Source organism: Callithrix jacchus, chromosome 6 (assembly GCF_049354715.1).
Source record: "Callithrix jacchus isolate 240 chromosome 6, calJac240_pri, whole genome shotgun sequence".
Lineage (NCBI taxonomy): Eukaryota > Metazoa > Chordata > Mammalia > Primates > Cebidae > Callithrix > Callithrix jacchus.
Window position 1 is genome coordinate 78,974,394 of NC_133507.1, and position 25,258 is coordinate 78,999,651.

General features: G+C 38.2%; 2 protein-coding genes across 6 annotated transcripts in view; one reads left to right on the forward strand and one right to left on the reverse strand.

Annotated features, from left to right (window-relative positions):
• The window catches only part of NMI (N-myc and STAT interactor), a 120,825-nt gene that overhangs the window by 12,016 nt on the left and 83,551 nt on the right, over nt 1–25,258 (forward strand). The window contains exon 2 of one of the 4 annotated variants that reach the window (XM_078327801.1): nt 5,168–5,259. The exons of the other annotated variants lie outside the window; for them this stretch is intronic. The gene's annotated coding sequence lies outside the window, so the exon portion shown is untranslated. The remainder of the gene's footprint in view (nt 1–5,167; nt 5,260–25,258) is intronic. 4 annotated transcript variants of the gene reach the window in all.
• On the reverse strand, nt 4,397–24,396 carry TNFAIP6 (TNF alpha induced protein 6). 2 transcript variants are annotated; one of them, XM_002749454.7, is made up of 6 exons: nt 24,225–24,396; nt 18,736–18,873; nt 16,587–16,748; nt 11,799–12,027; nt 9,566–9,606; nt 4,397–5,083 (listed from the first exon to the last, which is right to left on the reverse strand). In XM_002749454.7, the coding sequence occupies exons 1-6, from the start codon at nt 24,316–24,318 to the stop codon at nt 4,914–4,916; spliced, it is 834 nt and encodes a 277-aa protein (XP_002749500.1). In that variant the 5' UTR covers nt 24,319–24,396; the 3' UTR covers nt 4,397–4,913. The 2 variants fall into 2 exon arrangements, with proteins under 2 accessions (XP_002749500.1, XP_054113621.1); XM_054257646.2 differs by lacking the exon at nt 18,736–18,873.

Consider the following 25,258-nt stretch of genomic DNA (forward strand, 5'->3'; position numbering starts at 1 on the left):
AGACATTTTTCTGCTTCCTTACCCCTTTCTTGTTATACTCACATGACAAAACCCTGGCATTGGTTAACCCAGTTCTCCCTCTAGCCTGTCTTAGTCTCGTGAAACTGAACGTGGCTAGAAGAAAACAGCCTTGCTGACCAGTCTCCCATTAAAGTCCATGACCATGAACTTCAGATGGGCCCTTTGTGCTGCCTGGTAATCACACGCTATTTCCTAGTTCATTCACTTTCCTACTTTCCTAGAAGACTTTTGTGCCTTCTGTCTTCTCAACCTCTCACATCTACCTTTCCATCCTCACTGTGGGCTCATGACTTGACTCTTCCCTGAGAAATACAAAGCAAGAAGAAGTTCCTGCAGATTCCCATTACCTATTTTCCCCACCTGTCTGTGTCCTCACACTCTGCCTTCCTCCTAATGGGTCTGGGGACAGAATCCAGAGGGTCATGATCTTGCATGTGGGAATGAAAGTTTATTCCAATGACTTTCATCTGAAATCTAGCATGTCCTTCAACTATGAATGTAGTTAATAAATGTAGCATGAGCAGTACCTGTGCTTTTAGCTCCAAAAGATACCACAGATATATGAGACAGTTTTTGTAGAACTTAACAAAATATTGTATACCTATGTCACCATTTTGAAATTATTATTGTTACAACAGGGTCTCTGTCACTCAGGCTAGAGTACAGTGGCACTATCACAGCTCACTCCAGCCTTGACTTCCCAGGCTCAACTGATCCTGATCCTCCCACCTCAGCCTCCCAAGTAGCTGGGACTATGGGGACGTGCCACCATGCCCAGCTAATTTTTTTAGAGACAGGGTTTCTCTATGTTGCCCCGGCTGGTCTCAAACTCCTGGGCTCAAGCCATCTGTCTACTTTGGCCTCCCAAAGTTATGAGATTATAGGCATGAGCCACTATACTCAGCCTACTTTGAGATTATAGTCTAGTTATTAGACCCACTGCTGGATCTTATGTACAGCATTCATAAAGAAACACGTGATTTAGTTAATGTATCACAGAGTTTTTTTTTTTTTTTTTTTTTTTTTTAAGAGATGGGGATCTTACTATATTGCTGAGGCTGGAGTGCAGTAGGGTTATTCCTAGGCATAATAATAGCTCACTGTAGCCTCAAACTCCTGGACTCAAGCCATCCTCCTGTCCCAGTCTCCTGAGTAGCTAGGACTATAGGTACGTGCCACCCCACCTGGCTTTGATTTTTTTTTGTCAATGACTTGGTAATTGTGTTTTAATATAATTAGTTTTCTTTGTATTCCTTTATATTTTATGCATTTGAAAACATTATTCTGAGAAGCATCAGAAATTTCACCCATCAAAGAAGTTATGGTATATATAAGGGCTAAGAGTCCCTCTGGTGTGTGAATTATCCATGTCCCTGACTAAATCCAGTCCCTCTATTTGTGCCCTAGATGCTATCTCCTCTCACCCACTGTGCTAAGTGTCCTCCATTTGCCTTTCCAGATCTGTTCTCTACCTCCTCCTTGCTCCAGTCCCTGGAGCTGATCTCTGTGCAGCATCAACCAGATTTCCTTGCATTCTGACTTTGTTGGGATCAGACAGTGGGAGGCACAAAAAGGACAGAGAAGGGTGGAGGAGGGCGGCTTTGGGATATTTATCCTCAATCCTTCCCAACAGTCTTGGGTTGGCACAAGCTCTTTTCCAGCTTTGGTTGCACAACCATTTCCTGTGGCTAGAGCTCCCTGTCTTGATTTTATATAACTGCCCCTGATTTTGCTCCTTCATGGCCCTCCTGCTTGGTGAACACCTGTGATTCATCATTCCTTGAGTGCTCTCTCTTAAGTCAGCCCATTCCTCTGTTACAATCTCTCCAGGCTCCCCCTTTTCAGGGTGTCATTTGCTTTTTTCCAGGGGCCTCAGAACTATATGGACTCCAAGAAATGGCCCCAGCAGCTCTCCCAGCTGAGTTCATTCATTCCCATCAAGAAAACCAGCTTTCAGCCCACTTGTCCTTACAGCTACCACTTCCTTGTTAGCCAAGCCCAGTGTCTCCAATACCTCTCCTCTCTCCTCTGGTTCACTCTTCACACACTTCAGCTGGGCCTTTGCCTCCTCCCCACTGAAATTGCCCAACCAAGTCACTGATGATCAGGTCAGTAGTTCTTAATGTTCATAGGTTAGAGTCTCTAACCTATGTCTAAAATGTAGTTTATTTATTATGTATATTAATTATTATCTCTTTCTGTCCACCAGAACATAAGCTCCTCAAACCTAGGGATTTTTGTTCCTTCCGTTTTCTGGTGTTCCTCAAGTGCCTAAAACAGTGCTTGGCACATGCATTTTTGTTTAATTTAATTAGATGGTAATCATTGCCTGTTTAGGGATAGAAAGGTGTGATAACATTTCTTAATATCAAAAAGCCAACAGTCCTATAACAAAGGCAGGCTAACAAGAAAAAAGCATTATAAATGTGTTTAATCAAAATTTTAAATGAAGACCCAAAGACCCAAGGAAAATTGTACTTTTTTATTTAGTTTTGATGAAGAATAGACAGCCATGTAGAGATGTGATTGGACAAATTGTGTGACCTGATGGTGATAGACCAAGTTGGGAGGCCCATCAAGACCTGTCTGTTTAGATTCTTCTTGGCCTCTCTGTGTAGTATTCCTTCCTTCTGGTTCCGGGGCAGGACCCTTCTGGAATGAGGGTCTGTAAGGGAGAAGGAGAACTGAGTGACCTTTTTAGGTTTTATGGCTTCCTTTGCAGAGAGGAGTTTTAGTTTCTGTAACCAGACTTGAGGAAGAGGAATTCTGGTTCTGGTTGCTTTTTTGTTTGTTTGTTTAAGGAAGGAGGATCTCGCTCTGTCTCCCAGATTGGAGTTCAGTGACAAAACCATAGCTCCACTGCAGCCTCAAATTCCTGGGCTCAAGTGATCCTCCTGCCTCTGCCTCCCAAGTAGCTGGGACTACAGGCATGTGACACTATGCCCAGATAATATTTTGATTTTTTTTTTTTAGAGATGAGGTCTTGCTATGTCACCAGGCTGGCTTTGAAATCCTGAGCTTAAGAAATCCTTCTGCCTCAGCCCCCAAAGTGATGGGATTACAGGAGTGAGCCACTGGCCCGATGAATCTGGTTTCTATGACTTGCTTTGAAAGAGGAAGAGGGGCAAGAGGGAAGAGGGAAGAAGGAGGTTACAGAGAGCTTGCTTCTGAAGCCTTCCAATCTCCTTTAGTTCAAAGTACTCAGCATCCCAAAGTGTCATACTCTGGGGTATCATCTGAGCCACAACACCCCTCATATACAGAGTAACAACTGTGTTTTTCTCCCCAAAAAGGTGAAGTGACAAAAGAATAAAATAAAATACAGATGAATACATGTCATATCTTATAATGGGAATTTTTAACCTCTTAAATAAAGTTATAGGAGTTCATTGGTTTGGACTTAGCTTCTACACCAGTCCCAACATACCAAACCAAAATGGAGTCACTCATGCTAAAGTTTCACAGCACCAACTCGAAATTAGTTGTTTATCTTACCTTCCAAGAAGTCAAGAGACATAGATAGATAATAGCCAAACCCTCAAACAGACCAGTTTTAACTGGCATGATAAGGAAGTTGCCTCTGCTTTAAATTTCATAAGAAAAGTAACTTCGAAACAACCAGTCTGCTTTTTGTTTTCTGTTTCTATTCTCCTCAGCCCTTTTATGTCAATAAAACGAACCTCCGCTGCTCAGCTCATCAGAACACTCATTCTATTGTAAAAATGAGGTGCTGGCCAGGCATAGTGGCTCATGCCTGTAATCCAAGCACTTTGGAGGCCAAGGTGGGTGGATCACATGAAGTCGGGAGTTCAAGACCAGCCTGACCAACATAGTGAAACCCCATCTTTAAAAAAAAAAAAAAAAAAAAAATGAGATGTTGCCTAATTCTAGAAATGCAAATAAAAGCCAATTAAGATGTCTAAACTAAATTTGTTGTAATTTTGTCTTTTGATAGTCCTAAACATAAATATGAGAACAGAGACCTCAGCAAAATCAACAAGTATAATAGCAAATAAATTTTAACATTTGATATATATTAAAAACCCTGTAAAAGTAAATGACAAACTACAAACTAAAAATTAAATCGCAACATATGTGACAAACATGGACATATATAATAATTTCTTACAGATCAATAGAGAAGATTATACCAGTTTTTAAAAATAGCGCAAAAATCCATGGAAAAATAATTCACAAAAGAAATAGTGTTAACAAAAAATTATGTAACCATCAATCTCATGAATAAACGCAAATTCAAACTACAATGAGGCCTCATTTTTTGCCTATCAAACCAGAAAATTTTGTTTTAAATAACCTTTGATTCAGTAATTCTATTTCCAGGTTCTTGTCTTAAATAATTAGGGAGGTGCATAAATATGGGTGTTCAAGGATATTTATTGCAACAATATTTATGAAAACAACCTGAAATTCCAACAATAGAGACAGACTTAAATAATATATGAAACATTCATATCATAGAATATTTTACAGCTATTTAAAATCATGTTTCTGTAGAATATACAATGATCTTAGAAAATGTTTATAAAGTCCAAGATGTAAAAAGTATGATATCAAACTTTATGTAGAGTAGGATTCCAAAATTTCAAATAAAAATACATTAGGCACATATATACATATACCACAAATAGAAAAATGACTGAAAGAAAAAAATATAAAAATGTTAACGCTTGTTATTCCCTATGCAGAGGGATTATAAGAGGTTTCATTTTCTCTTTTAAAGTTTCCTGTATTTTCCAATTTTCCCCAAATTATGTATTGCTTTCACATTTAGAAAAATAATAAATAAATGTTAACAATAATAACAGTGAGATCAAAGAGTTCCAAAAGATTCAGACATAAACACTCTATTTTTTATCATCATTTTTCTTTTTTTATAAGTGACTAAATCTTCCAGTTAAAAAGTTTTTATTTCCAGTAGAAGTAGTATTTGTATTTTTTCCTGGACTGGATTTGGATACAGGATCCACTGCAACATATTTGATTTGGAAACCTCCAGCTGTCACTGAAGCATCACTTAGAAACTTCAAGGTCATGACATTTCCTGTTGTGGGGAAGGAGGCAAAAGAACAAAGATGTTACTCTCCTTTGATTTGGCTGAAAATTCAAAGACACTTAATTCTCACAGGAAAATATAAGAATACATGAACAAGATTCCCAGAATTCAGAGGTCGATTCTCAAGCTGAAGAGTCTGTGGTTTCATTACTGCATGGAGCAGGGTAAGGGATTTTTGTATTTTTTCCTTTGGTTCTCCAATCTATCTACGGGAAATTCTGTTGATTTATTTATTACTGAGACAGAGTCTCACTCACTCTGTCGCCCAGGCTGGAGTGCTGTAGCATGATCTTGGCTTACTGCAACCTTCACCTCCTGGGCTCAAGTGATTCTCCTGCCTCAGCCTCCTAAGTAACTGGGATTACAGGCACGTACCACCACACCCGGCTGATTTTTTGTATTATTAGTAGAGACAGGGTTTCACCATGTTGGCCAGGCTGGTCAAACCCCTGACCTCAGGTGATCCACTGGCCTCAGCCTCCCAAAGTGCTGGAATTATAGGCATGAGCCACCAAATAGGCCTATCTATTGTATTTAAAAGACTCTTTGTAGAAGGAACATTGCTGAATTACAGGAGAATGGCAGGCAGGTCAGATCAGTGATGGGTGGATGAGTTATTTACTAAATTATGTCAGAGTAACAAGTTTCACATTTGTAAGAAACGGAGCTATATTCCTACTTTACACAGAGTACCTAAACACATTTTACCTGCATATAAAGACCAAAATGTGCTAAGCAGAAAGGAAAAACTTTATTATAGAACATAAAATATAGCAATATTTATCTTTTTCAGGAGGCAAAGCCCTTCTTTTTGTTTGTTTGCTTTAGGAGACAGGATCTCACTCCGTTGCCCAGGCTGGTCTCAAACTTCTGTGCTCAAGTGATCCTGCTACCCTGGCCTCCCAAAATGCTTGGGTCACAGGCATGAGCCACTACACTTAGTCTGGGGAAGACCTTCTTAATCCAGATCCCAAATCCAAATTAATTACAAATACACACACACACACACACACACACACACACACACACACACCATATACATTCCTAATGCTTGCTGTTATCTATTAACTCATTTAACCCCCCACAACAAAGTTGTGAGGTGAGGGGGATACTTTTTTCTTTTTTTTTTTTAGAGATGGGGTTTCACTATGTTGGTCAGGCTGGTCTCTGATTCCTGACCTCGTGATCTGCCTGCCTTGGCCTCCCAAAGTGCTGGGATTACAGGTTTGAGCCACCACGCCCAGCCAGGGTACTTTTTAAATATTCATTTTACAGATAAGAAACTGAGGCACAGAGTGACTAAGTAGCTCGCCCGAAGCAACAGAACTAAATTGGCCGAGTCATATTTGAGCACAGGCAGTCTGGTTTCCAAGTTCATGCTCTGATTCTCTGACTGCTATTTTCTCCTATTTGGAAGATTTGCCTAAATATAAAAAGCATTTTTGTATGAGACAGAGAGAAAATAGGGTTAATATCTCTAATACACAAAGAGCTGCTGGAAATAAAAACGAGAAAGACAAAAGCGCCAAAAGGAATATGTAAGAAATATAAATTCATAGGCAATTCATAGGTGTTCAAAAACACTACCAAAAATTGAGTTTAGGTTATTAATGATACTTTTTTGCTCTTCTATTGTGAGAGAATTCAGAGAACATTCAGCTGGTTAAAGTGCAAATTGGTTAGGTATGAGTTGACACCCCTGTATAAAAAAAAAGAAAATGCAAATTGGGGGTCAGTTAAGTGAGGTGGTTTACACCTTAATCCCAGCACTTTGGGAAGCTAAGGCAGGAGGATAGCTTGAACTCAGGACTCCAGGATCAGCTGAGCAACATAGTAAGATCCCGTCTCTACTAAAAATAAAAAATTTAGTCTTGTGCGAGAAAATTACTGGAACCCAGGAGTTTGAGGCTGTAGTGAGCTGTGATGGTGCCCCCTTGCACTCCAGCCTGGGTGACAGAATGAGCCTCGTATCAGAAAAAAAAAAAGAAAGAAAAAGAGAAGAAAGAAGAAAAGTAAATTGGCACTGTAGGAATCTATTTTTTTTTAATGTAGCACTACTGAATAAAGACAGAGGTTTTAGGCTGGGCGCGGTGGCTCACGCCTATAATCCCAGCACTTTGGGAGGCTGAGGCGGGTGGATCACGAGGTCAAGAGATCAAGACCATCCGGGTCAACAAGGGGAAACCCCATCTCTACTAAAAATACAAAAAATTAGCTGGGCATGGTGGCATGCTTCTGTAGTCCCAGCTACTCGGGAGGCTGAGGTAGGAGAATTGCTTGAACTCAGGAGGTGGAGGTTGCGGTGAGCTGAGATCGCACCATTGCACTCCAGCCTGGGTAACAAGAGCAAAATTCCATCTCAAAAAAAAAAAAAAAAAAAGACAGAGGTTTTAAAATGTTCATTGAAACATTGAATAACAGAAGAAAAAAATCAGAATCAAACACCTTCAGGATGTTAAATATTAGTACATAACAGATTATGGTATATCCATACAGTGACCTATTAGGCAGGCATGAAAAAGAATTTGAATGGTCTAAGTATCATACTCTGATTTGGAAATATGTTCATAGTATCCATGTATGTGATGTTTATATAATAGAAAGACATTTGGAAGGATGGTCACTACAGAGTTATCAAATGCCTTTCTGGGATGGAGAGGTAAGTAGAGTAAGCACATGCTGACTTTTATCTCTTATTAATATGGTAGGATTACGGACAGTTTTCCTTTCTTTCTTTCTTATGGACAGCCTGCCTCCCTCCCTCCCTCCCTCCCTCCCTCCCTCCCTTCCTTCCTTCCTTCCTTCTTCCTCCCCCTCTTCTTTCCTTTCTTTCTTTTTTTTTTTTTGAGACAGGATGTCACTTTGTCTCCCAGGCTGGAGAGCAGTGGCATGATCATGGCTATCTACAGCCTCAACCTGCCTGGACTAAGGTGATCCTTCTACCTTAGCCTGGGACTGCAGGCTGGGACTACAGGTACGCATCAGGATGCCTGGCTAACTGTATTTAAAATTTTTTTTGAGGTGAAGTCTTACTCTGTCACCCAGGCTAGAGTGCAGTAGAGCCATCTCAGCTCACTACAACCTCTGCCTCCCAGGTTCAAGTGATTCTCCTGCCTTAGCCTCCTGTAAGTGGTATTACAGGTGTGCACCACCACACCTGGCTAATTTTTCGTGTTTTTAGTAGAGTTGGGGTTTCACCATATTGGCCAGGTTGTCGAACTCCTGACCTCAAGTGATCCACCCACCTCAGCCTCTCCAAGTCCCAGGATTACAGGTGTGAGCCACCATGCCCAGCCAACTTTTGTATTTTTTTGTAGAGACAGTGTTTCATCATGTTGCCCAAGCTGGTCTCAACTCCTGAGGCTCAAGCGATCCTCTCATCTCAGCCTCCCAAAGTGCTGGGATTACAGGCATAAGCTATCATGCTTGGCTAATTTCTTTATTTTCTATTTTTGTTTCATAATATATATATATCCTGGGTTGAGTAAGCATATATTTAAGAAGAAAACCAGATCAAAACGTTAATAGTATTATGCTTGACAGGATTTTATACTAACTGTCTTATATCTTCTTTTTCTTTGTTTTTTTTTTGAGGCGGAGTTTCGCTCTTGTTACCCAGCCTGGAGTGCAATGGCGCAATCTCGGCCGCGGCTGGGTTCAGTGACTCATGCCTGTAATCCCAACACTTTGGGTGGCCAAGGCAGGCAGATCACTTGAGGTCCGGAGTTTGAGACCAGCCTGGCCAACATGGTGAAACCCTGTCTCTATTAAACATACAAAAATTAGCTGAGTGTGGTGGTGCTTGCCTGTAATCAGCTACTCAGGAGGCTGAGGCAAGAGAATCACTTGAACCCGGGAGGTGGAGGACGCAGTGAGCCAAGATTATGCCACTGCACTCCAGACTGGGTGATAAAGCAAGACTCCATCTCAAAAAAAAAAGAAAGGAGGGCCGGGCGCTGTAATCCCAGCACTTTGGGAGGCCGAGGCGGGTGGATCACCAGGTCAAGAGATTGAGACCATCCTGGTCAAAACATTTTCTGGAGAATACTAAGATAAAAATATAATGAATTTGATATAAGATTGTTTTAGTGACAAAAATTTTTACTGACATTATAAATTACTTTAACCCTTTATCAATGAAAACTTTCAGCCATTTTATTGGCACACTTATGGAAATCATAAGCTAAGCAATATTTATGAATTTGGAAATTGAAGACTCAGATACATTTTCCGCAAAGAACAAGAGTCTACAATTTTTCGTGCAAGCAGTAGCAGCATAAATCTTTAAGTATAAGCAATTTTTTTTTTTTGCATTTTACAAGCTAGCAAGCTACACATCTGGTCTTGGTTCTTTCAACTTTGAAAAGTGAATAATAACTATTATTTACCATTTTACAGTGTCCCTTCACTTTCAGGGACACTGTACAAAAAAAAAAAATCACAGTTTTGGTCCTCAATTTAGAATCTTACCTGTACTGATAATGTCATCTGGAAGCTGATCTCCACAGTATCTGAAAGGGAATTTTTATAAAAAAGATGTGTCACACAAATGAATATTATACAGCTAGTAAAGTGACTCTTATTGATAATTAAGCCTCTAAGTAATAGCTCATTATTTCATAGTTTTTAAAATTTCTATTGTTATTTTACCTGGATTTGTAAGTTTGTTATTTGAAATAATCTTACAATATTGATGATATTTTATTTTATTGAAACAGAGTCTCACTCTGTCACCTAGGCTGGAGTGCAGTGGTGCAATCTCAGCTCACTGCAACCTCTCCCTCCTGGGTTCAAGCAATTCTCCTGCCTCAGCCTCCTGAGTAACCAAGATTACAAGCATGTGCTACCACACCTAGCTAATTTTTGTACTTTTAGTAGAGTGGGTTTTCACCATGTTGGCCATGCTGCTCTTAGTGTGGACACCCCCATCAGCATAGCGGACTATAGCCCAGAACTACTGGACTAAAGTGCTCCTCCTGCCTCAGCTTCCGAAGTAGCTAGGACCACAGGTGTGCCCACCTGTACTTTATTCTTAATTCCCCCAATTCTGTTTCGTGGCATCATTAAACTATCTTTATAAACTATATTTTTCTATAGCAGTAGTCTGTCAGCTAAAGAAGAAAACAAAACCAAAAATACTTTCCCTTCAAAAACTATTCATTTTTGCAAGAAATGCCTTTGGTTTTCTTTGTATTTAAGTTACACATTCAAAATCAACATAAAAAGCGATTGAGTCTGTCATTTTTAAATTGTCCCCACTACCATTTTTTCCCATTAAATTAATATCATGTATAATAGAGAATTGAAAACTGATAGTGTGTTGATAAACTGATAGTCTAAAATAGGGGTTATTAGGTAGGGACCTGAATATATAAAATATCTAATTATACACTCTTTAATTTTGCAATATGTCATAAGAGACTCAAAATTCAAAAATTCGAAGTATATGAACGAATTGGAGTGTGATAAAAAAGATTGTGTTCTAGCATGTTGAAAAGCCAAAGGAAAAATATTAAAGAGAGAAAGGGGGCCGGGCGCGGTAGCTCAAGCCTATAATCCCAGCACTTTGGGAGGCCAAGGTGGGTGGATCACGAAGTCAAGAGATCGAAACCATCCTGGTCAACATGGTGAAACCCCGTCTCTACTAAAAATACAAAAAATTAGCTGGGCATGGTGGTGTGTGCTTATTTACCTTACTTACATCCATAATGCTTAGCACAATGCTTTGTAGGAAGAAGAAAGGCAACAATTACTGAATTTTTAATCTTTTTTTTTTTTTAAACACTGTCTTGCTCTGTCACCCAGGCTGGAGTGCAGTGGTGCGATCTCGGCCCACTGCAGCCTCCACCCAAATCCTTGGGTTCAAGCATTTCTCCTGCCTCAGCTTCCTGAGTAACTGAGATTACAGGTGCCTGCCACTACATCCAGCTAATTTTTGTATTTTTAGTAGAGACTGCGTTTCACCGTGTTGGCCAGGCTGGTCTCAGATGATCTGCTCACCTTGGCCTCCCAAAGTAGTGTAAATTACAGGCCTGAGCCACTGTGCCCCGCCTTACAATCATTTTTAAGATTGTAAGAAATTAGAACTTAAAAACCTGAACAATTTTTGCGATTCATATCTTTCTTCCCCCTATTGTCAGATCTTGAGGTGTTTATAAAATAGACTAGTTGTTACAACTTAGCCATAATCAAAAGGCAGCTCTCACTACTTTAATAAGTATGTTGTAGCAGCCAGCTAAGGAAAATCTTTGTTGAAAAATCATAAGGTGTGGCTGGGCACGGTGGCTCAAGCCTGTAATCCCAGCACTTTGGGAGGCCGAGGCGGGTGGATTACGAGGTCAAGAGATCGAGACCATCCTGGTCAACATGGTGAAACCCTGTCTCTACTAAAAAAATACAAAAAAAATTAGCTGGGCATGGTGGCGTGTGCCTGTAATTCCAGCTACTCAGGAGGCTGAGGCAGGAGAAATGCCTGAACCAGGAGGTGGAGGTTGTGATGAGCCGAGATCGCGCCATTGCACTCCAGCCTGGGTAACAAGAGCGAAACTCCATCTCAAAAAAAAAAAGAAAAATGATATGGTATTTTAGGAGAGTAGAACTATTCCAAAGTCAATATTATAGGAACAGTGGAGGGAAAATTAAAGAAGCATCAAATAAAATACTTGACATTCATTTAACTTTCTATATGGGGAACCACACGTACCTTCCCACAAAGCCATGGACATCATCGTAACTGTCATATATTTCAACATAGTCAGCCAAGCAGCCTGGGTCATCTTCAAGGTCAAAATTTAAAAAACTCAGGTGAATACGCTGACCATACTTAAGTCTAATGTGCCAGTAACAGATTTGGTTATCTTCATACTCATTTGGGAAGCCTGGAGATTTAAAAATTCGCTTTGGATCTGTAAAGACACCACCACACTCCTTTGCTGAAATGAGAAGAAAAAAAAAACAAAAAACCCCAAAGCATTAGGAAAAACATTATCTCCATTAAAAATGACATTTCTTAGCAATGTATTACTTTTTATGAAATATTAAATGGCTTAGCATCTATTGTATATTATGTATACTTTTAGCTAAAGAATAAATGTATTTTTCATACTAAAGAATAAATGTATTTTTTCATCAATAGTTACTAAATTCTCTAAAATGAACATGAAGAACTCTTTTGAATTTATTTTATTATTATTTTTTAAATTTACTTTTATTTTCATATTTTGAGACAAGATCTCTCTCTGTCACCCAGGCTGGAGTGCAATGACCCAATCTTAGCTCATTGCAGCCTTGAATTCCTTGGCTCAAGTGATCCTCCCACTTCAACCTCCCAAGTAGCTGGGGTGACAGGCATGTGCCACCAAGCCCGGGTAATTTTTTTTTGTTTTTTGTAGAAAGTGTTCTTGCTATGCTGCTCAGACTGGTATTGAACTCCTGACCTCAAGTGATCCTCCTGCCTCTGCCTCTGAAAATGCTGAAATTATAGATATGAGCCACTGTACCCAGCCATGAATTATTAAAAATTAAATATAGTAAGAAAAAAATGGCTGGGTGCAGTGATGCTCACCCTTAGTCCCAGATACTTGTGAGGCTGAGGTAGGAGAATCCCATGAGCCTAGGAGTTTGAGGCCAACCTGGGCAAAAAAATAAAAATAAAGTTTAAAAAACTTTAAAAAGTAATTAATTGTGCTTCTGTTTATACTTTTGCTTTATTTTATCTCTTAAGGCATAACATGAACAAGTCTTTTGTGCACACGCCTATGTATTTTTTTTTTTTGAGATGGAGTTTGGTTCTGGTTCTGTTGCCCAGGCTGGAGTGCAGTAGTACAATCTTGGCTCACTGTAGTCTCCACAATTGTTCAAGCAATTCTCATGCCTCATCAGCCTCCTGAATAGCTGGGATTACAGGCATGAGCCAGCACATCCAGCTAATTTTTATATTTTTAGTAGAGATAGGTTCTTGCCATGTTGGCCAGGTTGGTCTTGAACTCCTGACCTCAGGTGATGGACCCATCTCAGCTTCCCAAAGTGCTAGTATTACAGGCATGAGCCACAGCACTCGGCCTATGTCTATGTATTTTGACAAATATATATACATTTATATTACAAATCGCACTATCAAGATGGTAGGGACTTTGCCCTGCGGTGTCACCATATGTCTTCAAGGCCACAAGCACTTAGAATAATGGATCTCATAAATTCTGTTTGGAAAATCATTATACAATTTCAGGATCGAAAGAGACCTAAAGTCATTCTAATCCACTTTAAAGGAATAATTTGTAATTATTCTGTATACTGCCTTTACTGATTTTAAACTAATACCCTAATCTTAATATTTTAGGATTTGATGGAGATATTCATGTTTGCTTTTCCCAAGTCATTCATCATTTTACAGATTTCAATATGTTATAACTTGTCATAAGAAAAATAATCACACATAAAACAAAACAAAAACGGTCTATCAGAATCAGTGGTTTTCAATATGACCTAGAGGGAAAGCTAGGAAAAGCCCTGGTTAATTTTAATTCCATGTCAGGTAATGCTTTATTTCATCAAAGCAGAACAGGAGCTTAGAAAGGCCGGGGAGCAACAAATGAAGGTCAAGCATCTAGTTCAAGCTCGGTAACCACTGTACACTTTATTTTCTTCATTGGTAAAATAAATATAACCATGCCTTTCCCATTATCTATCACACAGGGTTATTCTAAGCATAAAATACAGAAAACAATTAAAGGATGTTATGCAACCTCTAAGCTATTCTTATTGTATGATAAAATATGTAACACATAGTTTGTATACCTGCATAAGCATGTACATTGCCAGCTTTAGGAGTGAATTGCTCCATCTCATAGTATCCAATCTTTGTTGTATATATTATTAGATTAGAAAAAATTCAAATATTGAACTAATTTGACTGCCTATTTGGCTATGTTTATTTAGATCTATATTTTATGTTACATCTAGTTACTGCCTCATCTATTATTTAGAATATCAGCTCTAACTTGGTGACATTGATTAATCAATAATGATTGCATTTTTCTGAAACCATTATGGTTTTTTTATTCCAGTGATGTTTCAGTGAGCTGTTCCCCTAATGCTAGTTTAGGCAGTCAAGTCTTGTCTCCTTCAAGTTAACCACATACTAAATAATCAGCATACCATGAAATCCAAAAGTGAGCTAAATGCACTGAGAATTGGGTAAGAACAAGTCTCCCAGGATTCTATACACATATTCCCAGAGTGAAAAGTATTCAGCCTCTGTGAGAAAAGAAAGCAACTTATAATAATTTACAATTTGGATTATATTCTTATGAAAGGACAATGAAATACTGAAGGACCCTTTCTTTCTTTTTTTTTTTTTTTTAAGATGGGGTTTCACCATGGTGGCCGGGCTGGTCTTGAACTCCTGACCTCAGGTGATCCACCCACTTCAGCCTCCCAAAATGCTAGGATTACAGGCGTGAGCCGCAGCGCCCGGCCTGAAGGACACTTTCATTAGCACTTCTTCAATGACCCTAGAGTTTAATCTGTGGAAATTATCCAATGGAAGCTCAGAGAACTGAAAGTATCAAGTAAAAGAAGAATCAGGGAATATATTTGAAAAGAAGAGTTGCTCTTGAGAGGGAAAGAAGCATGGTCTGCATAAACATGTTTAAGAAAATGTAAGAGAGGGAGAAAAGGAAGATACATATTAGGGACATAACTAAATATAGGACTAAATTAGCACTGTATAGTATAGGACTAAATAAGCTTAAAGCATGTCAAAGTGATTTGAAAGTTAAAGTTATATAAATGCACTGTTAAGTATTTCGATTTTACTTCAGTTAAGACTAGTTGTAGCTCTAGGCAAAAATATTTCTTCCTGGACTACACATAATCTTGAGATATGGGTTAGTTGTAGACCTGAGAAATTGTTCTTCAATTGCTAATATCATTAAATAATAGATTTTATAATAATACACTAGAACCTCACTATGTAACTCTCCTACAGTGTTACGGAATTTCTTATAGGGTAAATCCAAATGGGACACATCTGAGGATATTTATGATCCTAAGTGCCAGGAAGACTTTGTAACATACTGTAATATTTTATAACAACGTTGGGGTGGGCACAGTGGCTCCCGCCTGTAATCCCAGCACTTTGGGAGGCTGAGGCGGGCAGATCACTTGAGACCAGCCTGGCCAACATGGTAAAACCCCATCTCTACTAAAAATACCAAAATCAGCTGGGCATAGTACCTGCCTCTAATCCCAGCTACTCGGGAGGCTGAGGCAGAAGAATCGCTTGAACTGGGGGGCAGAGGTTGCAGTGAGCCATGATTATGCCGCCACACTCCAGCCTGGGCAATAGAGCAAGATTCAGTCTCAAAAAAACATACAAAAAGCGCCATTGTCCTGAAGGAAATAGATCCAAAAAGAACAGCCTAATTTTTCTGTTAGAACATGACCTAAGAATAATTTTTTATAGTAATTATGAATTAATTTTCTCATTAAGTATTTTCTAGTTGCAAGCAACCATGAAAACAATATGAATAAAAATATACTGGGCCAGGCGTGGTGGCTGACGCCTATAATCCCAGCACTTTGGGAGGCTGAGGTGGGTGGATCACGAGGTCAAGAGATGGAGACTATCCTGGTCAACATGGTGAAACACCATCTCTACTAAAAATACAAAAATAAGCTGGGCATGGTGGCGCACACTTGTAGTCCCAGCTACTCGGGAGGCTGAGGCAGGAGAGGAGAATTGCCTGAACCCAGGAGGCGGAGGTTGTGGTGAGCCGAGATCGCGCCATTGCACTCCAGCCTGGGTAACAAGTGAAACTGCATCTCAAAAAAAAAAAAAAAAAAAAAAAAATATATATATATATATATATATATATGTATATATGTGTGTATATATATACTGTATAACGTTAACTAGTATGTACAATATATAACTGTTAAACCATAGAATTCTCATTCTTAGTTTCAAAGTATATATATATACACAAAAAGAAATTAGAGAATTTGTTTACTTTGTCTCCTTTCCCCGTTCTATCGAAAGGACAATTTTGAATAGTTAACATTTGGCAGCACCACTTTATTGTTTTAGCTAATTCACTGAGAAGTTTTTAATCTGCTTTTTTATTTTCTTTTTCTTTATGGGTGGGAAGTTCCCTGGTACAGAGAAGATCTGAAATCTCAGACCCACCTGCCTAATCATTATTGACTCTCTGATTTTGGGTTACTTAACTTCTAAGTTTCAATTTCCTGATTTATAAAATAGATATAGCAATAGCTCCTTGAAGAATTGTGAATATTAAGTGAAAGTGTAGATGAAGGACCATAACTCAGTGTCTGTTGTAGTATAAGCACTTTCTGAATTGCAGTTATTAGTAGTAATTATCATTACCAAATTCAATTATTTCTGGAAGAGTAGCCATTTCTTTTTTAACAATCTCTTAGTAGCATGGAACTGTTTTTGCAAAACATAAAGTTATTATTTTTGACACACCATGTGGGTTGTAGCAATAGGCATCCCATCTTTCACTCCTATTGAGACGGACCCCATAATCAATAATGCCAGTTTTTCCAAATCCACAGTTGGGCCCTGGCTTCACAATGGGGTATCCAACTCTGCCCTTAGCCATCCATCCAGCAGCACAGACATGAAATCCTGCAAGAAGAAAAAGAGTTATGGACTAAACTGGTAAACTGTCTTGGCTAAGCCAAAGTCATCTTAGCAAAGGCAGCCACTTCCAACAGTAAGTTTCTCAACTGCTCAAATCCAGTCCATGTAAAGGGAGAACATTGTTTTCTAAATTAGATAAAGTTTGAATATACATGAAAGGTAACTTCTGATTTTTACTGGAAAACTACTTCTTACTTGAAAAAAATGCAAATGGACTACAAATTATTGTGGATATGAAACTAATCTAAGTTCAGAGCTGGCTTCTTTTCACAAATGACTTACTGAATGCCAAGAAATAATTTCTGAACTTATCAATTTTGAACAAAATATTTTCAAGTGGTAATTTAATTTCTATTTCAGGATCAATTAAGATATTTGTAATATTTATTTATTTATTTATTGAGATGGAATGTCACTCATTCACGCAGGCTGGAGTGCAGTGTCACACTCTCAGCTCACTGCAACATCTACCTCCTGGGTTCAAGCAATCCTCCTGCCTCAGCCTCCTGAATAGCTGGGATTACAGGCATGCAGCATCATGCCTGGCTAATTTTTGTATTTTTAGTAGAAATGGGGTTTCCCCATGTTGGCCAGGCTGGCCTCGAATCTCTGACCTCAGGTGATCCGCCCACCTCAACCTACCAAAGTGCTAAGATTATAGGCATGAGCCACCAAGCCCAGCCTATTTAGAAACACGGTCATGCTCTGTCATCCAGGCTGGAGTGGAGTGGCATGAACACAACTCACTCTAGGCTCCACCTCCAGGGCTCAAGCAATCCTGTCACCTCAGTCTTTAGAGTAGTGACCACAGGTGCGCACCACCACACTTGGCTAATTTTTTTATTTTTATTTTTGTAGAGATGAGGTCTCACTATGTTGCCTAGGATAGTCTTGAACTCCTCTTGCGTCAAGCAATCCTCCTGCATCAGCCTTCTAAAGTGCTGGGGTTACAGGTGTGAACCACTGCACCGGACCTGATATTAGTAATGTTTTAAAAGATTTGAATAAGGATAAATTCTCTCATACATTTCAAACAAAGGCTCAGCCCTATTTACCTTGCTCAGCCTCAGAGGCTGTTTTCATATCTGTCAGTGCTGCCCAAGAGCAATTTTTCTAGAGGTCCAGAATGGCTAGTAAAGACTATGGGCTTTGTATCTACCATCCCATTTACTTTGCCCCATGCCATCCATGATTATAGACCAGCATTCATCTGGGGAGACTTGGGGGCATTTGAGAAAACCCTTATTTTTTTTTCTTGAGTAATGTATTGGTTTTGCCCAACATTATCCCATCAGCAAAGGAGTTCTGAATAGGGATGGCCCATTCTCCCCAAAGGCCAGAAGAGATGGTAGCAATCCACTTTTCTATAAAGAAGCACATAACACCAGTTGATTGCTGGGATTTTCTCCAGGTCTTCTGATACCATTTCCCCAGTTTCTTTCTGCTTCTATCTCATGACCTACCTGTCCTCCTTTTCCTTATAGCTTTTGATTCTGAAGTACGAATACATTCTCCCACTTAATGTAAAAAATTGGGGAAAAAGCCATTAAATTCAATATTTCTCCTACCAAGTAAATTTCCTTGTAAGACTCAATATAGTACTATGGTATCATTTAACAGCCTCCATACTCAGAAGTAAAAAAGAGATAAAACAATACTAAAAATGAATAGCAATGGAATTGAAATTAATGAGAAATTTAAATGATATTGAAATAATGAGGTTTTCATTTTCTTTTGATTTTTATTTTATTAGATAACACTGAATTAAGACCCCAGATAAGTTGCTGGTACTAGAAACTTTCTGTCAACTCTAGGCAGATGGATAGGGGAAGTCAGAGAGCAAAGATGTCCTAGGGGCTTAGTGATGTAACAGAAGTGGGTTGGAGAAAGAAGTCTTGCTAGGGTCTAGGAAAGGTGAATTTTTTTTCCTCCAAGGATAAAAAAGAAGAAAAATCATTGTGAAATTAATTACCAATTTTTCTGGCTGCCTCTAGCTGCTTGTAAGTTGCAAGACGGCCACCTTCAAATTCACACACCGCCTTAGCTTCTGCGTAGGTAAGCTTGTACTTCCCAGAACGTGCTTCTCTGTGGTACACACCTGCTGCCCGTTCTGTAAAATCGCATGATGTCATAAAAGCAGTTATTTCTTCTTATAGAACAGGGGATATTTTGTGGCCTCAGCTGGAAGATTACATCAGCTACTGTTCCTGCCAAAGGGCTTTCTTTCTGGGTTGGCTGCCTTGGGTGGCTAAGTTTTCATTGTTAGGAAGCTTTGGGGAAAGAGATAAATGGTAGGGAATTTTAGGGGAATTTGGGGCTATAAACAGAAACTTGAGGCTAAATTATGTTTTTGATATGATAGCCTGAAATAAAGTTTTTATTTATTTTATTTTATTTTTGAGATGGAGTCTTACTCTGTTGCCCAGGCTGGCTCACTGCAATCTCTTTCCTTCCTGATTCAAGTGATTCTCCTGTCTCAATCTCCCCCCGTAGCTAGGATTACAGGAATGTGCCACCACGCCCGGCTAATTTTTGTATTTTTGGTAGAGATGAGGTTTCACCATGTTGGCCAGGCTGATCTCAAACTCCTGACCTCAAGTGGTCCATCTGCCTCCACCTCCCAAAGTGTTGGGATTACAGGTGTGAGCCACCGCACCCGGCCTAAAATAAAGTTTTTATAAAACATTGCATTGTGACACTATCCGCAGGTGATAAAGTTTTGGTTTTCTTTTGGATATAAGCTATATAAAAACTTGCAAAGGTAAGCAATATGGGGGAAAAAAAGGAGTTGAAGTCAAAAGAAACCAGTGAAGACAGATCCATTATGTAGGTTCACATGATGGAGAAAAATAAGCTAAAATATCCAACTGAGGGAAATGACTAATGCAATACAGTTAAGAATTTAGTAAACAAATAAAAACTGAGGAAAGATCTGAAGGGATCCAAAGCAAATACTAAAGTAGGCAAAGAAAAATTGATTCAAACACAGCAGAGAAAAAACTGGACACACCTAACTACCAGTTAATGCCCAAATTTTTTATCTGATTTGTCTTTTTTAGTTCACATATTTTTCCCAACATATTTTAGGCAGCGTTAAGTCATACATGAGTTGTCTTCCAATATATTACTGTTTAAATGGATTGTTTTGAGTTTGGAGTGCCTTCTACCATAGAAACAACATGAAAAGATTCCCAGGACAATAGTCATAACATCAGCTCTGTAGTTAGTTCTAATAGTTCTATGTAGTCTGACATTGTGGTTAAGTCTCTGTATCCTAACCTGTGCAATCAGCCACCATTAGGACCACTTTCAATGAGAACATATGTTTCTTGGCATCAAGAAATGAATCCAGGGGAATTAGAAATATAGTTCTTTATTTTCCAACCCAAGCTGAAGTTGACACTGACATAGTTCAATAGGAGAGGTTGCTTTGCATTTTCTGTTTTTCTGAACTCCAAGGATCCTGTGCTTATACATTACATAGTAAATCTCGTTACTCACTGATTTAGTCAATCTGATCCTCGAGGTCAGAGAATACCAGGAACATCAAGGAGTCAAGTTGTTTCTCCATTGAAGGTTACCTGCTGCCCAGTGTCCTTCATATACAAAGCCTCATTAAACTTTCACTAGTTTTCAATTTGGTTATTTTGAGCATTAAACCACAGGGTATTTTGCTAGGTGCTGTGGGTCAGGGTCTATCCTCAAGGAACTTGGACACTAGTGAGTATTTTGAATTTCTTTATCTTGAAATAGAAGAAAACTAAGGCTTTTGGTAGAGATGGGAGGCATGTTTAACTTACTTGTGTATTATAACAGAGATTGTTATTAATTATTAAAAATGTTAAAATTCTGTTTCCTGAGAATATAGATTAAAAGACCTGTATTTGAAAAAAATGTGTAGAAATTATTTTAATGTATACAGTTTTCTCAAACTGATTTTCTATATATTTTATTTCAAAATTGAAATGTAATGTTTATAGAAAAAATTAATTAGTGTTGGCTGGGCACGGTGGCTCATGCCTGTTGTCCCAGCACTTTGGGAGGCCGAAGCAGGTGCAGCACCTGAGGTCAGAAGTTCGAGACCAGCCTGGCCAACATTGTGAAACTCCATCTCTACTACACGTACAAAATATTAGCCAGGCATGGTGGTGCACACCTGTAGTCCCAACTACTCGGGAAGCTGAAGCAGGAGAATTGCTTGAACCAGGGAGGCATGGTTGCAGTGAACTGAGATCATGCTACTGCACCCCAGCCTGGGAGAGAGAGCAAGACTCCGTCTCAAAAAAAAAAAAAAAAGTAACGGATTAAAAAAATAATAATTTAAAATTTTCCTCCCAGTAATTTTTCATTAAAAAAAAATCTTTAATTTAGATTCGGGGGGTACGTGTGAAGGTTTGTTACAAAGGTAAACTCACGTCACAGGGGTTTGTTGTACAGATTATTTCATCACCCAGGAGTTAAACCCAGCATCCAATAGTTACCTTTTCTGTTCTTCTCCTTCCTCCCACCCTCAGTAATTTTTCTTAAACTTTTGGTACCTACTGATACTTGTCTAGTAATAATGTAATAACAGAAATGCAAACAATTTTTATGTTATAATTTTTTGATTTAATTTATTAAATATTAATATTCCACATTGTCCTCTAACAGCACCAAACTTCCCAGTGTCTTGCCATATGAACAAATACAGAACTCTTGGAGTATGTATCTGATAATTTTAAATAAGGTGTTTTATTAAAAATATTTCTCAGCTGGGTGTGGTGGCTCACGCCTGTAATCCAAGCACTTTGGAGGCCAAGGCGGGTGGATCACCTGAGGTCGGGAGTTCAAGACCAGCCTGACCAACATGGTGAAACCCCGTCTTTAAAAAAAAAAAAAAAAAAAAAATATATATATATATATATATATTTCTCAATTTAGAATTTTGAGCTATTGAGATGGACCTTTGTATAATAAATCCTAATTTTACCTTTCAGAAGAAATAATATTTTATTAATTTATCTAGTTAATAGTCATTTATTAAAACTGAAAATTTGTTTATACAATAAATGTTTTCTCCTTTTAGTGAGTGGCAACAGTAGAAATTGACTCTGGTTTCCACTTTTGTTTCTATCCTGGAGTTGGTATAACCTGATGAGCCTCAGTTTCCTCATTTGTCAAATAAGAATAATGATAGTTTCTGGACCATGGGAGGAGCCCAAGATATGTTACTTTTCCCTTCTTTCTTTTTCTTTTCTTTTTTTTTTTTTTGAGACAGGATATCATTTTGTCACCCAGGCTGGAGTGCTTTGGTGAGGTCATGGCTCACTGAAACCTCTGCCTCTTGGGCTCAAGTGATCCTCTCACTTCAGCCTCCTGAGTGGCTAAGATTACAGGCATGCACCACCACACTCAGCTAATTGTATTTTTTTGTAGAGATAGAGTTTCTCCATGTTGTCCAGGCTGGTCTTTTTAATTCCTGGGCTCAAGCAATCTGCCCACCTCAGCTGTCCATAGTGCTAGGATTACAGGTGTGAAGCACCACATCCTGCCTTCCTTTCCCTTCGTTTCCAGATTCAGCAATAAAAATAATTGCTTATCTGTGCGTTTCTGATTCTCATGATCCATGTAAAATGATAGTAATATCTTGTCCTTAATTATTATTTGTTTTTGTTTTGTTTAAAGTACTATTTTAAAAATTAGATGATACCAGAATTAAAACAAGCCTCAGGGATTCTTTACTTCTACCTTATCATTTTACCGGATTGGAACCACAACCAGAGAATTTAAAGTAAACTTGTCCAACCTGCATCCTGCCAGGACAGCTTTGAATGTGGCCCATCACAAATTCATTAACTTTCTTAAAGCATTACGAGTTGCCTAGGACAATTCTTCTTCTTCCAGTAGCCCAGGGAAGGCAAAAGATGGGACACCCTAGATTTTAAGTGTCCTGTTATTGATAGTTGCTAACGGATTTATGCCTTCTAATCCAACTATCTTTCCTTCCTAAATTGTTTCTAATATTATATTGATCCAACCATCTGTAAACATCTGTGCTAAGCTGACTGATCAATAATTTGCCCTAGATTGAAGCAATTGACAATTATCCTGACAGCCAGATTTGTAGCATACATTAACAGACATTTGAATTTGCTTCTCTTTACGTCTGGGGCAGAACTTCTATTGTCCAGATTTATATTTTTGTAACATACAATGAGACGTTAAAGGACAACTCCAAATTACTTGATTATTAGAGAGTTTGATAACATTTCAAAGTTTATCTGCACAGATTTAATTCTTACTAGCTTTACAACATTTAAAAAAAGATCCTGACAAATACGAGTGTATTTCCTACATTTGATTGTATACAACAACAACAAAAAGAGATGGGCTCATTCCTCTACTAAATTCCAGATCCTGTCTTGGCCAAATGGATCACAATGAAATTAGTTCACTGGCTCAAGCTGAAAAAAATATGTGGCAAGGCTGTGCACTACAAATTAGCCTTTTTAATGAAATCTGTATGGCTGTAGTTATTACCAGAGAGAAACATGCCAAAAGGGAAAATATTCTACAACTGTGCTGTTTAGCAAGCATAAAACCAAAATCTAGGTTAATTTTGCTCTTTATTTCTTTATTCTATGCAAGAATCTATCAATTTTTCCCCAAGAATTTTTTTTTGCTATTAAACACAATAATGAATGTAGAGCAATATCAATTTGTATCATAAGAATTAAAGCAGTGTTTAGCATACTATAGTATAAGGGGTGTTTGGGGTTTTCTGCATTTTCCTTTTTTGATCTATTATTTATCTTAACTGTTTGGCCTTTGTCATTCCTTACATTTACCTAAACAAAATAGCAAAAGAAACTTTCCTTGTCTAACAAAAGGGTCAGAAAAGTATGTATGGATAGTACAAACAGAAAGAATCAAAGTGGTAAGAATGCATTCAGAAGGAGAAACATTTCTTACTTTTTTCTCTATTACAAGCTGGCTTTGTCAAAATAGTAAAAAATATTTGGAAAAACTAAGATATAGACTACAGCTCAGAATACACAAAGCAATTATTATAACATTTTTGTATATTCCACTTTACCTGTTATGATTCTGAAATCTGGTTGCAAATGCAATGACATAAAAACAAAAGACTATATTGGCGTTTCCACTTGGTTAAAGAAATTCTCCTCATTGTGCTACTACATCGGGTTTGAAAAGTTTGAAAATATATTTTCATATTGAATATAAATATTAACTGCTATTTTCTACTGAACAATTCACTTTATAAAATGCCGTTTTTAAATTTTAGAGGACAAGAGCACTTAAAAAAAAAGGCATTTGTATTCCAAAGGCTATCTTTCCTAAGCATTTTCTTTGAGAACGTCAGCCTTGTACAGAATAGAAAAAGTTACTGCTTTAATTTCCTTCTCCATGATTTAAATAATTGGCATTCTCAACAAGAGGTTAATGAGTGAAGTTTCTTACCAAGCCATATGGAGTTATGAAAAATTCCATCCTTGAATCCCCATCCTTGAGCCTCTTCCCATAGCAAGAGAAATAAGTAAATTAAGATGATCATATCTTTAGTTGTAGTGAAGTAACAGCCTGTTAGGGGCTGCTTACAATAAATTCTCAGAGCAGCGGCTGAAATGTGACTGAAACATCTGGTTTCCACATCTTTTAAATAGTTTTTTTCAAGTGTGAGGTCAGCAACTATTCTCCAATGGCAATTTCCACTACAGAGTTACACAATTATTTCAGTGTCTGAAGCAAATCCTCTGACTCATTTGCATTGGCAACCAAAACTAAGAAGATAGAATGATTATCTATGTTTTAAATTCAGTTACTAAGAACGGAGTTCATTTATTGTCAGTCACAAACACTTTACTTGATGCAGATTTAGCAGTGACTAAAAGTCAAGCTTCAGTAGGAATTTCAAGATAAATCCTAAATGTCTTATTTGCCATGTCAATTACGGGATATGGGATTAAACACTAATCTTTTATTGGTAATGTTGAACTGGCTTTTCCTAAACATTGTCAAGCCTGTATAAAAAATTTAAAACAAAAGCTTGCACAGTTTGGTGAATCCTAATTTTTCTCCAATGATTTATGACTTTCTTACTCTCTGTTTGCTTTTCTTCTGGGGTGAGGTCTGTTGCAGTCTTTGGTTATTATGTACAGCAGTGAAATAAATGCATCAGCTCCCAGAAAAGTAGTTCAATTGCAGAGTGTCAGGGTGTTCCAGCAGCTTTGGGATGTCCTATTATAACACAGTTTTCCCAGGCCACAAATTCTTGAAGTGTTGGGAGAAAAGTGGGTAGACTAATAAAGTTAACAAAAATATATATGTCCCTAGTTTCCCTAGATCATTCTAACGAAGAAGATGATCAAGGTAATAGTTAATAATTATTACAGAAAAGTCATCATGCCTTCAAATATCCCAAACTTTCCTCCTCTTTTGTGTAAAATCCTTGAGTAACAGATATGATAATATTCCCACTGCCACTGATGCTAATG

Coding starts and splice junctions, on each gene's coding strand:
- TNFAIP6 (XM_002749454.7), bottom strand. CDS start 24,318: ATGATCATCTTAATTTACTTATTTCTCTTGCTATGGGAAGAGGCTCAA. Junction 12,028..16,586: donor CTATTGCTACAACCCACATG/GTGTGTCAAAAA, acceptor TTCTCATTTCAG/CAAAGGAGTGTGGTGGTGTC. Junction 5,084..9,565: donor AGATGACATTATCAGTACAG/GTAAGATTCTAA, acceptor TCCCCACAACAG/GAAATGTCATGACCTTGAAG.